We start from the raw sequence: 12875 nt of genomic DNA, 5'->3' as shown, positions 1-12875 counted from the left end.
AAAGAAGCATTTTTTGACCTGTCTGACCTACTAAATCAGAAACTTAGCACCCTATGCTTTAACAAGTCATGGTTAAGGGCTTTAAAAAGGTGATTTGAATGCATGCCTAAGGTGGAGAACTAAGGGGAAGGCCTTTGGGTAAGGTGAGTCTGAAGTGGGGGACCCAAGGCCTAAGGAGGAGGGGAGTGTGAGGCTGAAGGAGCCCCTTACTCTACAGGTTCTCAAGCTCCTCCTGTCAATCCCACTACCTGGCCCTGGCCCTCCCTCGCTCAACCTTAGTTTCTGCCTGGAATTCTCAGGGCTCCTGGTTCCCAAATTCTGATTTCCCCACTGACCTGACTCCAGATCTCCCTACCCCACTGGGTCTTGTCCCCAGCATCACCCCAACCCCTCACCAGCAGTCCCGAGGCCATGCCAACCCCCATGCTTCTTTTTTTTTTTTCCTTTTTTGAGACAAAGTCTCACTCTTGTCGCCCAGGCTAGAGTGCAGTGGCACAATGTCTGCTCACTGCAACCTCCACCTCCTGGGTTCGAGCAATTCTCTTGCCTCGGCCTTCCAAGTAGCTAGGATTACAGGCTACACCACCGCGCCCAGCTAATTTTTGTATTTTTAGTAGAGACGGGTTTCACCATGTTGCCCAGACTGGTCTTGAACTCCTTACCTCAGGTGATCCACCCGACTCCGTCTCCCAAAGTGCTGGGATTACAGGTATGAGCCACCAAGCCAGTCCTACCCCCACGTCAGTATTCTGGGAGACTCCCCAGTTCCCAGCCCCCTGGGCCCTGGCAACCCGCACCCCACCCTTCTCCCTTCAGACCCGACCAAGGAGACCTAAGCTCCAACCCAGGTCCCTGCGCCCCTCCCGGACCCGTCCGGCGGCTCAGGCTTCGGCGCCTTCGGACCCCACGAGCAGCAGCGGCTGGGAGTTCTTGCCCTTGTCGTGCCAGCACACGTCGAAGAAGGGGTACACGGGCCCAGGCAGGCGCTCGTGGAAGGCAAAAAGCGGCACGAGCGCGTCGGCGTCGCTGGCATCGTAGAAGGAGAGGACGCCGTCGCCGAAGCTCAGGTAGAGGCCGATGCGCGTGGGCCGCCGCTCGGGGCTGCGCAGAGCGCGCGGCTCCTTGGCCTCCACGTGAGCCTCCAGGATCTTGCCCTCACGCAGCCCCAGCAGCCACAGGCCCTGCGAGGGCACCGCGTGCAGGCGCCCGCGGCGGGGCCCCTCGGCCGCGATCACGCCCAGCGCCCAGCGCGGCTTGTCGCCCACCTCCACCTCCCAGTAGTGTTCGCCCTCGGAGAGCTGCTGGTGCGCCACCACCGCCACCGCCTTGTCGAACTGGCGCGGGTCCTCCCCCGCCGGCGGCGCCTTCTGCTCCGAGCACTCCACGCGGCGGCCGGAGGAAGACACCACCAGGCTGGGGTGCGCAGAGCTCGGGTCAAAGGTCAGCTCCTCCAGCGCTGCCAGAGAGACCACGATCAGAAAACCCTAGGTTTCTGCCTCGCTGGGGCCTTCTCCCAACCAATTACAGGCCAGCTTTGTCTCCCCTAATCCTCTTGGCATCTCTGTTCACCGGCTTGGGCCACAAGACCACACCTGGCTCAACTTCAGTTTGCTCAGCTGTGAGATGAGGCCATGATTGCTTTTGCTTCCCTCTAGGGTGGCAGGCAGGCCTGCATTTTCTTTCTTTCTCTCTTTTTTTTTTTTTTTTTTTTTGAGGCAGGGTCTCACTCTGTGGCCCAGGCTGGAGCACAGTGGTGCAACCTTGGCTCACTGCAACCTCCAACTCCCAGGCTCAAGCAATCCTCCCATCTGCCAAGTAGCTGGTACTACAAGCATGTGCCACTACACCTGGCTAATTTTTTTAAGTTTTTGTAGAGACAAGGGGTCTCACTATGTTGCCCAGGCTGGTCTCGAACTCCTGGGCTCAAGTGATCCTCCCACCTCGGCCTCCCGAAGTTTTGGAATTACAAGCGTAAGCCACCGAACCCGGCCAACAGAACTAAATTGGTACAAGGCATCACCATCTGAGGCCCAGAACAAGGCCCAAGGCCCAAGGTCAAGGAGCCCGATCTTTACATCAGCCTAGACCCAGTCTCTGAGCCTTAGTTTTCTCTCGAATAAAATGAGGCTGTCTGCATTCCCACCTCCACTGAGGCAAGGAAGGGCTGCCCCAGCAATGTGTATGCCCCAGAGCTCTGTAACCTGCATCATCCAGCTCTTGCAGGGAGGAACTGAGCCCTTGGGCCTCCCCAGCCACAGGACACCAGAGTCACTCTCTAACCCAGGCCAGTCCCCAGGGTTCCAGGAGCTCTGCAGAGCCTCAGTCCCCAATTGGCAGGATTTATCATCTCCACTGTCCAGAGAGCGGCAGAGACTGACCAAGGATCACAAGGCAAGTCAGTGGCTCAGACCTAGGCCCCAGCGTTCCATGCCACCAACAACAGCAGCATCTTCGTGTCAGTCACCCACTGCAAACCCCATGCTCTCAAAGGCCCTCCTCCCAACACAGGTTAGAGGACTGCAGGGGGGAACCCCAGAGGCAAAGGGGCATTGGGTACTTCCTTCAGTGGCCTCCCCAGTTGGGACTGGGAGGCCTCTCCAGGGTGGGTAGGGCCTCCCATCAAATGCCCAGTCACACACAAACCTGAGCCAGTCCCTCCCGGTACCTGGCATCAGAGCCCGGAACATCTTCCTCCACACCTGGAATTTGAAGTCATCTGAGATGATTGGCAGCTGGATGTCCAGACGGGCGGGTGGGGGAGACTCTGCCAGGATCTTCTGCAGCCTGGGGGTGGGGAGGGTAAGGGGAGGCATCTGTGAGCAGGGAGGACAAGGGCTGGGGGGATTCCAGGATCTCTCCACATCGCACCCCTGCTTAAAACTCTTCCTTTGGAGTTTTGATTTGGGAAGATGAGAAAATTCTGGAGGTAAGCACTGGTGATGGTTGTACAATGTGAATGTACTTAGCACCACTGAACTTTAAATGCACACTTAAAAATGCTTAAAATGAGCCAGGTAGAGTGTAGTCCCAGCTGCCCAGGGAGGCTGACTCAGGAGGCTCACTGGAGCTCAGAAATTTGAGTCCAGTCTGGGCAACATAGCAAGATCCTGTCTTTAAAAAAAAAAAAAAAAGAAGCTTAAAATTGTCAATTTTATGTTACATATATTTTACCACTGTTTATTGGTCTTTTTTTAATTTTGTTTTGTTTTTTGAGATTGAGTCTGACTCTATCACCCAGGCTGGGGTGTAGTGGCATGATCTTGGCTCACTGCAGCCTCTGCCTCCCGAGTTCAAGCAATTCTCCTGCCTCAGCCACCCAAGTAGCTGGGATTATAGGTGTCTGCCACCATGTCTGGCTAATTTTTGTGTTTTTAGTAGAGAGGAGGTTTTGCCCCGTTGGCCAGGCTGGTCTCGAACTCCTGACCTCAGATGATCCACCCGCCTCAGCCTCCCAAAGTGCTTGGATGACAGGCGTGAGCCACCATACCCAGCCCAACTACATTTTTTTTCATCCTTCTTTTGGGATAAGGTCCAAGCTTCTCAGCTTTGCCAGTATACACACACCTACTACCCCAGTTCCTCTTCCCTCCCACTCGCCAGCCCTCTAGCTGGCTGTCCCCTCTCCCAGCAATGCCCTTCTCCCAGCAACGCCCTTCTCCCCACAATGCCCTTCTCCCTGCAATGCCCTTCTTCTTCCAGCAATACCATTCTCCCCACAATGTCCTTCTCCCAGCAATGCCCTTCTCCCAGCAATGCCCTTCTCCCCGCAATGCCCTTCTCCCTGCAATGCCCTTCTCCCAGCAATGCCCTTCTCCCAGCAATGCCCTTCTCCCCACAATGCCCTTCTCCCAGCAATGCTCTTCTCCCAGCAACACCCTTCTCCCCATAATGGCCTTTTCCCTGCAATGCCCTTCTTCTTCCAGCAATACCCTTCTCCCCTCAATGCCCTTCTCCCAGCAATGCCCTTCTCCCCACAATGCCCTTATCCCAGCAATGCCCTTCTCCCAGCAATGCCCTTCTCCCCACAATGCATTTCTCCTCCCAGCAATGCCCTTCTCCCCACAATGCCCTTCTCCCAGCAATGCTCTTCTCCTCACAATGCCCCTCTTCTCCCAGCAGTGTTCTTCTTCCAGCAATACCCTTCTCCCCACGATGCCCTTCTCCCAGCAATGCCCTTCTCCCAGCAATACCCTTCTCCCCGCAATGCCCTTCTCCCCATAATGCCCTTCTCCCAGCAATGCCCTTCTCCTCACAATGCCCTTCTTCTTCCAGTAATGTTCTTCTTCCAGCAATACCCTTCTCCCTGCAATGCCCTTCTCCCAGCAATGCCCTTCTCCCAGCAACGCCCTTCTCCCAGCAACGCCCTTCCCCCCGCAATGCCCTTCTTCTTCCAACGCCCTTCTCCCCGCAATGCCCTTCTCCCCACATTGCCCTTCTCCCCACAATGCCCTTCTCCCTGCAATGCCCTTCTTCTTCCAGCAATACCATTCTCCCCACAATGTCCTTCTCCCAGCAATGCCCTTCTTCTCCCAGTAATGCCCTTCTCCCAGCAAAGCCCTTCTCCCAGCAATGCCCTTCTCCTCGCAATGCCCTTCTCCCCATAATGCCCTCCTCCCAGCAATGCCCTTCTCCCAGCAATGCCCTTCTCCTCACAATGCCCTTCTTCTTCCAGCAATGTCCTTCTCCCAGCAATGCCCTTCTTCTCCCAGCAATGCCCTTCTCCCCGCAATGCCCTTCTCCTCGCAATGCCCTTCTTCTACCAGCACTTTGCCTAGCCAACTCCTGTTCATCCCTCCAGGGCCCATCTCAAACATTCACTCCATGCCTGGCCACCCCTTTCCCTCCACAGCCCCACTGAGCACACAGTGATGCCTTTGTCCCCACCCACATGTGTCTCATGGCACCAGTCTAGGAGGTCCCTGAGCAAAAGGATCCGTCCAGATCATTTCTGTCTATAACCATGTGTTCAGGCAGGGGTGGGGCAGCAGACTGAATTGCAGGTGTGCAGGCACAGTAGTGAGTGGAGAGTGAGCCGGCTGGTGTCCCTAGAAGACTGGGACAAGTCGGGCAAAGGGGCAGGGCCAGGTTGCTCTCACCTGCTGGTCACCAGGCAGTATTTCTGGAGAGAGAGAAAAAGAGAATGGTGGTGAAGCCGATGTTGGGGACACTGGAGACTTTTGAGGATGGGGTAGACAACTAGGAATGCTAAGTGCAAGGTCAGGAAGAATCAGAAAAGCTCAAAGAGGCCAGATGAGGTGGCTCATGCCTGCAATCTCAACATTTTGGGAGGCCAAGGCAGATGGATTGCTTGAGGCCAGGAGTTCGAGACCAGCCTGGCCAACATGGTGAAACTCATCTCTACCAAAATTACAAAAAAATTAGCTGGGCGTGGTGGCAGGCACCTGTAATCCCAGCTACTTGGGAGGCTGAACCAGGAAAATCACTTGAACCTGGGAAGAGGAGGTTGCAGTGAGCCGAGATCACACCACTGCACTCCAGCCTGGGCAACAGAGCAAAGTCCTGTCTCAAAAAAAAAAACAAAAAAGCCAAAAGAGACCTAGAACTCAAGGCCACCCCTAACCCTTCACTTTTATGTGGATTACAAAAAGGTATCTTCGCCTCCAAGCAACTCTGATTCCACCTGATAGAAAACTGTCCTAATAGGCCGGGTGCAGTGGCTCACACCTGTAATCCCAGCACTTTTGGAGGCCAAGGCAGGCAGATTGCTTGAGTCCAGGCATTTGAGACCAGTCTGGGCAACATAGTGAGACCCTATCTCTACTAAAAATACAAATATTAGCCAGGCATGGTGGTAAGTGCCTATAGTCCCAGCTATGGGAGGCTGAGATTGGAGGACTGCCTGAGCCTACAAAGTCAAGGCTTCAGTGAGCTATGGTCATGCCACTGCACTCCAGTCTGGATGACAGAGTGAGACCCTGCCTTAAAAAAAAAAAAAAAAAAAGTGTCCTAATAAATATATAAACCGACAAGGTCTGTGATATGAATAGTACTCACTTAATACAATGTCCTTATGCAGTGCTCAGCCTAAACAACCATACAGCAGCCCTGAGGCCTGCCCCTCCCGGACATGTGACGCTGGCTCATCCCTGCCCCTCTCTGGGCCTATCTGACAATGGGATGAGGTCTCTGGGGCCTGAGCAGTGAGGGGGCTGAGGCAGGGAGGGGACGGGGGGGTCACCCAGTGCTCACCATTAGGAACTCAGTCTGCGGCTTGTCGGCCACCTCCTCCAGCACCTTCTCCATCTGCCGCAGCTGCTCCAGGTAAGAGTTCAGGCTCCCCAGCTCCCGGCGCAAGGCGACCCCTGCCTCACCCCGCACACGCTCTGCCTCACGGTCCAAGGAGCCCTCCAGTGCAGCCAGGAACACCCGCATCTTGCCCAGCTGCTCCCCCACGGCCCCCCGGAACTGACGCACTGTCTCCTGCGGGTATGGGGCAGTGATTGACGGAATAAAGGCTCTTGGCTGGAGACCCCTAGCCGGGCCCCCAGCCCCCGAGACATGGCCCTTTGAAGTCCTCACCTCCACTTCCACCAACTGATGCTCCAGCACAGCTACACTCTTCTCCTTGCGCATGCATGCCTCCTGCAGCTGCAGTTTCTGCTGTGGCAGCTGCGTCTGGGGGACGAGGCATGGAGAAGTGATGTGGATGCCACTCACCCCAAACCCACACCTCCCAACCTAAACCTGCCCTCTGTGGCTCAACCTCAATGCCACTTCCTCCTCCAGCCATCTTCCCATCCCCAAACCCACTTACATGCCTACCAGCCCCAGCCGTTGCTACTCCTGAGGTCCGAATGCTTCCCCTGCCCCTTGCCTATTTTGGTGCGGTTTTTTTATTTATTTATTTTGATGTTTTGTTTTGAGACAGGGTCTCGCTCTGGAGTGACCCTGGAGTGCAGTGTCATGATCACAGCTAACTACAGCCCCAACCTCCCAGGCTTAATTGACCCTCTCACCTCAGTCTCCCAAGTCCCAAGTAGCTGGAACTATAGGCACACACCACCATGCCCAGCAAATTTTTTGATTTTTTTTTTTTTTTTGAGATGGGGTCTCACTCTGTCGCCCAGGCTGCAATGCAGTGGCACAATCTCGGCTCACTGCAACCTCTGCCTCCTGGGTTCAAGTGATTCTCCTACCTCAGCCTCCCAAGTAGCTGGTACTAATTTTGGTGCACCACCAGGCCTGGCTTAATTGTGATATCTTTAATAGAGACAGGAATTCACCATGTTGGCCAGGCTGCTCTCAAACTTCTGACCTCAGGTGATCCACCCACCTCAGCCTCCCAAAGTGCTGGAATTATAGACATGAGCCACCACGCCTGGCCATGATTTTTTAAAATGTTTTTGTAGAGACAATCTCACTATATTGCCCAGGCTAGTCTCCAACTCCTGGCCTCAAGCAATCCTCCCACCTCAGCCTCCCAGCATGCTGGGATTACAGGTGTGAACCACCACACCCCCAGCCCCTTGTCTGTTTTGTTGACCCCTCCCTGGCCTTGCCTTCCCTGATCCCCTCTGCTCAGCAGTCGGCCCCATAGCACAGGTCTTTGTGAGGATGGCAAACGCCAAAGTGGTTTGGTCTCTCCCACCAGACAGGCAGGCACAGAGCTTGGCACACAACAGACCTCAGGGGGTACGTGAAGGATATATGAAAGAAGAAAGGCAAACTCCCCCTACGCCTGGGCTTCCTCTCTTACCTAAAAGCAGAACATCAGCCTCAGTCAGACTGTCAGCCTAACCCCCACGTCAGCCAGCCTGTACATGCACGGGCTTGGAGTGGGGGGCACGGAATTTAATTAAAATGTCCCCTGCTGGCCGGGTGTGGTGGCTCACGCCTGTAATCCCGGCACTTTGGGAGGCCGAGGTGGGTGGATCACAAGGTCATGAGTTCGAGGTCAGCCAGGCCAAGATGGTGAAACCCCATCTCTACTAAAAATACAAAAATTAGCCGGGCGCAGTGGCAGGTGCCTGTAATCCCAGCTACTCGGAAGGCTGAGGCAGGAGAATGGTTTGAACTAGGGAGGCAGAGGTTGCAGTGAGCCAAGAATGTGCCACTGCACTCCAGCCTGGGAGACAGAGCAAGACTCCGTTTAAAAAAAAAAAAAAAAATCCCCTGCATAGACGAACCAAACACTCCGTGGTCTAGATCTCACCCAAGACCTCAAATACAAATATGCAAATATAGGAGAGCTCCCAATACTCCTGCCAAAGAAAATTTTTTTTTTTTTTTTTTTTTTTTGAGACAGGATTGCCTAGGCTGGAGTGCAGTGGCACAATCACAGCTCTGCATCCTCGAACTCCTAGGCTCAAGCAATCCTTTTGCTTCAGCCTCCTGAATAGTTGGCACTACAAGCATGAGCAACCATGCCAGGCTACAAAGCCACTTCTTTGCTGGAAGGTGCCTGGCCATGGAATGAGTTCCACTCCTGCCTCCATGACTTCCAACCTGTTTCCTCCTCTGCAGATTGGGAACAGCAATCCCCACCTCCACAATTTGGTGCCCCCACTTTCCCAGGGGAAACTAGGGGACCCTCTAGGTGGTGTTTGCAGAGTCCCCTTCTGGCAGGAGCCACAGGGTTGAATATGAGCTGCCAGATCAGTCTCCTCCCCGGTTCTTCCCCGGGGGCGGCGGCTCCACCTGCTGCAGGAAAGGTAGGACCTGATGGCTCCAGGCCCTCCCAGGCTCAGAGGCTCAGGGCTCAGCCATAGGAAGGAAGCGAGAGGCCATCCTGAAGGTGCTGGAGAACCTGACCCCGGAGGAGCTCAAGAAGTTCAAGATGGGCCGGGCGGGGTGGCTCATGCCTGTAATTCCAGCAGTTTGGGAGGCGAGGCGAAGGCGGGCGGATCACGAGGTCAGGAGATCCAGACCATCCTAGCTAACACGGTGAAACCCCCTCTCTACTAAAAATACAAAAAAAAATTAGCCGGGCGTGGTGGCGGGCGCCTGTAGTCCCAGCTACTCGGGAGGATGAGGCAGGAGAATGGCGTGAACACCGGAGGCGGCAGAGCTTGCAGTGAGCGGAGATCGCGCCACTGCACTCCAGCCTGGGCTACAGAGCAAGAGTCAGTCTCAAAAAAAAAAAAAAGAAAAAAGAAAGAAAATAAAAGAAAGAAAAATTCAAGATGAAACTGGGGACTGTGCCACTGCGCGAGGGCTTTGAGCGTATCCCGCGGGGCGCACTCGGGCAGCTAGACATCGTGGACCTCACCGACCAGCTGGTCGCCTCCTACTACGAGGACTACGCAGTCGAGTTCGTCGTGGCCGTGCTGCTCGACATGGGCATGCTGGAGGAGGCGGCACAGCTGCCGCGGGCCGCGCGAGGGCCACTCTGAGCTGGTACGTGATCTAGGGACCCAACCCCGCTTCCTCGCCAAGGACCCAGGCGTCGGGTCCCGCCCAGAGCCTTCCTGTTCCCCTCCTCCTTCAGGGTCCCTCCTGGGGTCTTCCCTCAGACCTCCGGCCAGCCCCTCCCGGCGGCGAAGGGCTGGGCTGCAGCGAACCCCGGTGGGCTGCATCTCGCCCCACTGCCCCCTTCCAGGCTCCTGGGCTGCCTGGGCCCTGTTCCGTTTCATGGGTTCCGTGCTCTCTTCGCAGATAAAGACGGGCAAGGTTGGGCGAGGTTGGAATGCGCTCAAAGCCCTCGCGCAGTCGCACAGTCCCCAGCTTCATCTTGAATTTCTTTCTTTTCTTTCTTAAGCACAGGTGTGCTGGGATGGGAGGGCTCCCGGGAGGAGGCTCCTGCCCTGAGCTAGGAGACCACCAGCTAGGCCTGGGCTGAACTGGGCCAGGCAGGAGCTGGCGGGACTGAGAGGCTGGGTCCTTGGGAAGCCCGGGGGCCTCGAATACCAACGAAAGGACGGTAGTCTACCCCCTCTAGGAGGCAGGCCAAGGGAAGGAGTAGTGCAACGCCTGTGAAGCCAGCCCCGCGCGCGCACCAGCAGCGTAAGACGACGGCAGTGTCTCCACCTCGGGGACCAAGGACGCCTCCGTGCCTCCAGACCCCGCCTCCTCCAGCCCCTGCACCTGTCATTTCTTCTTCCACTGCCCAATAAATATTCATGACAGACTTTCCTGGGGCTGCGCGCACACGTGCCCGCCGGTAGCTACACGCGTGTGCTTTTGCCACACGTATAGCACGCACTAGCCAGTGTGCGTGGGTCTCTATTTGCCTCTGTCTGGGTGTCTGCTGAGTACCTCGGGACGCACACAACCACGTGTGGGCTCCCAAGGCGTTCGGGACTTCCAGCTCCACCCAGAAAAACATCCTGGACGGGGCTCTCGGTGCCACCCTGGGTCCGCGCACGCAAGTGCAGATCCCGGTTGCCTGGCCCTTCCAGTCTCCCTTTTGGTGAGGCCCCGCCTGGGGACCGTGAGGCCAGCCAAAGTTCCGAAGTTTCAGGGGTGCGTGGGCCTCCGCTGAGCACCACAGGACAGCCCTGGCCCGGCCGCCTGGCTCGGCCCGGAACGCCGCGCCTCCATTCCAAAGTGGGCCAGCGCCGCGCAGGGAGCCTGCCCGACCGGCCCACCTGGTGAAAGAATGAGCGCGTGGGCCGTAGGGGCTGGTCAGTCGCTGCTCCGCCTGGTTCCGGCCCGCCCATCAGACCAGCCCTGGGGCTCCGCCCTCCCATCTCCAGGTCCCTCTAGAGGCTAAGGCCGGGAACCTAGGTTTGCTCAGCCCCCTTCTCGCCAGTCTCCGTCCCTGCGCGGCTTTCCTCTGTCAGCCCCGCCTTCAGCTCCTCAGACACTCTTTCCTGGCTGCTTCGCCCCGCCCCCGACCCCGGCAACTCCAGGTCCTCTTTAGAGACTCAGAATCCAAATCAGTACAGCGACCTCCCCAGCGGCCAGCCCCCGCGCCGCCGAACAACCCCTCCGACCCCGATGCGTTCGGATCCCGCACCTTGAGGCGTGCGTGGGCCTCGGCGGCGGGCAGCAGGCGATGACCGCGGTGCGAGCCGAGTGAGGCGCACACTCCGCACACCAGCGCGCGGTCCTGCTCACAGTAGATGCTCAGCGGGTCCAGGTGCTCCTCGCAGTGGCCCTGCGGCACCTGGGCCAGCCCCTCCACCAGGCGCGCCAGCTGCAGGTTGGTGCTGAGTGCCTGCGGCCGCGTGGGGGCCTGACAGCAGGGGCAGAGAACGGTGCCATCCGCCGCCGGTTCCCCGGCCACGCGGCCCAGGCAGGCGCGACAGAAACTGTGGCCGCACTCGGCTGTCACGGGCGCGTCGAACAGCTGCAGGCACAGCGGGCAGGACAGCTCCTGGTGCAGGAGGCCCGGCGCAGCCGACATGGCGGGCCTGGGTGGAGGAGGAGTCGGTTAGGGGGACCCACGGCGCCGTGCTCCCGGCCCAGCCCTGGCCCAGGCCGGGCCCGCCGCGCCGCAGGGAGAAGCCGTAGCCTGTAAAGACCTCCCATCCTACACTGGATGGGGCTCTGACGGCCAAAGGGGAAGAGGAACTCGGTCTCAGGCCCAAAAGTAGCCTCCACTGCAATTCTCAGCTCCAGCTCCAAAAATATGCTCTATCGGTCAACCCCAGTTCCTGAACACAAGCCCAGGTCCTAGCCCACTGTCCTTGCCCTCGCCTTAGCCCCAGGCTTCAGCCTCTGACCTCAGCCCTGGCCCCAAATTCTCCAGAGCCCCCACTTCGAGACTCCCCTCCCCCACTTTACCAAGATCTCCAGCCCTCCCCTCCCCCCCTTCCAGCCCACGGGACTCACAGGTCTGGTTGGAGATCTTAGGCTGAAAGACACTGGAAGGAGGACCGGTAAGGGTCGAGCCGAGCTGGACTGGGGTCAGGGCTGTGTCCAAAGATCTGAGACAAGCAGCAGGCTCCAAGCAAGGACAGGGACTCACAGGGGAAGCTGGCAGTGGACACCACGCGTGATGGGCACACAGTGCTCAGTGGAAGACCCTCCCAGACTGAGCCATGGCTCCAGGACTATATTTAGCTGCCCTGCCCAATCCCTCCCATCACTTCCGGAAACCGTTCTAAAAGTGAGAGCTGAGTAGTCCCCGTGCACGCATCACATGCCAGGGCCACCTGTCTTGGCCCATCCACTGTTCCCTCCCCAGCCAGCCTGTAGCCAGAGCTCAGAGCCAGCGGGGAGACAGGACCTTTCTCACCACAGAAAAGACAGAAAATTGAGGGGGGATCTCCCCTTTCTCCCCCAACTCCCACCTCCACACTCTCCAGCTCCTTCCTCCTTGCTGGCAGCCGCTCCCCAGCCTGTTGCCCATTCATTCCCCAAGTTTATGGCTGACCAAGGTCACCCTGGCAGGATTATCCCACCTGCAGGAGGGCAGGACCTCACCCCACTCTGAAATGTTTTCTTCCTCCAGAGCTGAGGGGAGGGTCTTCTCCAAGTTGGTCTCTCTAGTACACCCAGGACAAGCCTTGGGGCAAAGTAGGCCTCTCTAAATGCTTGGAGAATTAATGACAGAGAGAGATTGAATAAATGAATGAACTGAATCCAGAGCCTGCAGCCCAGAACTCAATTCTGCCCTGGTTCCTGTATGTGTATCTTTCAAATCTCAGCTGAAATTTCATTTAAGTGGCACTGGGATAACTGGCTAGACATATGCAAGAGAATGAAAGTGGACCCCTGCCTTTCACCATATAAAAAAATTAACTCAAGATGGGTTAAAGACTTAAATGTAAGACTTCAAACCATAAAAATTGTAGAAGAAACCCCAGGAGAAATACCATTCTGGATATCAGCCTTGGTAAACCATTCGTGACTAAGTCCTCAAAGGCAACAAAAACAAAAATTGTTAAGTGGGGCCTCATTAAACTAAAGAGCTTCTTCACAGCAAAAGCAAAAGCAACTATCAACAAACAGACAACTGAAGAATGGAA

General features: G+C 56.6%; 2 protein-coding genes across 51 annotated transcripts in view; one reads left to right on the top strand and one right to left on the bottom strand.

Annotated features, from left to right (window-relative positions):
• Positions 1-12093, bottom strand: part of TRIM72 (tripartite motif containing 72) — a 70652-nt gene extending 58559 nt beyond the window's left edge. For 5 of the 50 annotated variants that reach the window (XM_077985964.1, XM_077985962.1, XM_077985963.1 and 2 more), the window contains exons 1-7: positions 11737-12089; positions 10919-11315; positions 6541-6636; positions 6211-6441; positions 5097-5119; positions 2666-2784; positions 741-1456 (exon numbers count right to left, since the gene is read on the bottom strand). In XM_077985964.1, coding sequence (XP_077842090.1) covers positions 882-1456; positions 2666-2784; positions 5097-5119; positions 6211-6441; positions 6541-6636; positions 10919-11308 — 1434 coding nt within the window. In that variant the 5' untranslated portion in view covers positions 11309-11315; positions 11737-12089 and the 3' untranslated portion in view covers positions 741-881. Of the gene's footprint in view, positions 1-509; positions 1457-2665; positions 2814-5096; positions 5120-6199; positions 6442-6540; positions 6637-10918; positions 11316-11736 lie in introns of those variants that run through there. The other 45 variants (XM_077985960.1, XM_077985959.1, XM_077985961.1 and 42 more) reach the window with 24 other exon arrangements.
• Positions 8385-9377, top strand: PYDC1 (pyrin domain containing 1). The gene is given in 3 exon segments (XM_015125993.3): positions 8385-8418; positions 8703-8790; positions 9119-9377. Coding segments are annotated over 3 exon segments (357 nt in total). The 3' UTR covers positions 9354-9377.
• Positions 12094-12875: the final 782 nt, after the last annotated feature.

Source organism: Macaca mulatta, chromosome 20 (genome assembly GCF_049350105.2).
Source record: "Macaca mulatta isolate MMU2019108-1 chromosome 20, T2T-MMU8v2.0, whole genome shotgun sequence".
Classification (NCBI taxonomy): domain Eukaryota; kingdom Metazoa; phylum Chordata; class Mammalia; order Primates; family Cercopithecidae; genus Macaca; species Macaca mulatta.
This window is presented reverse-complemented; position numbering and strand designations above follow the sequence as displayed.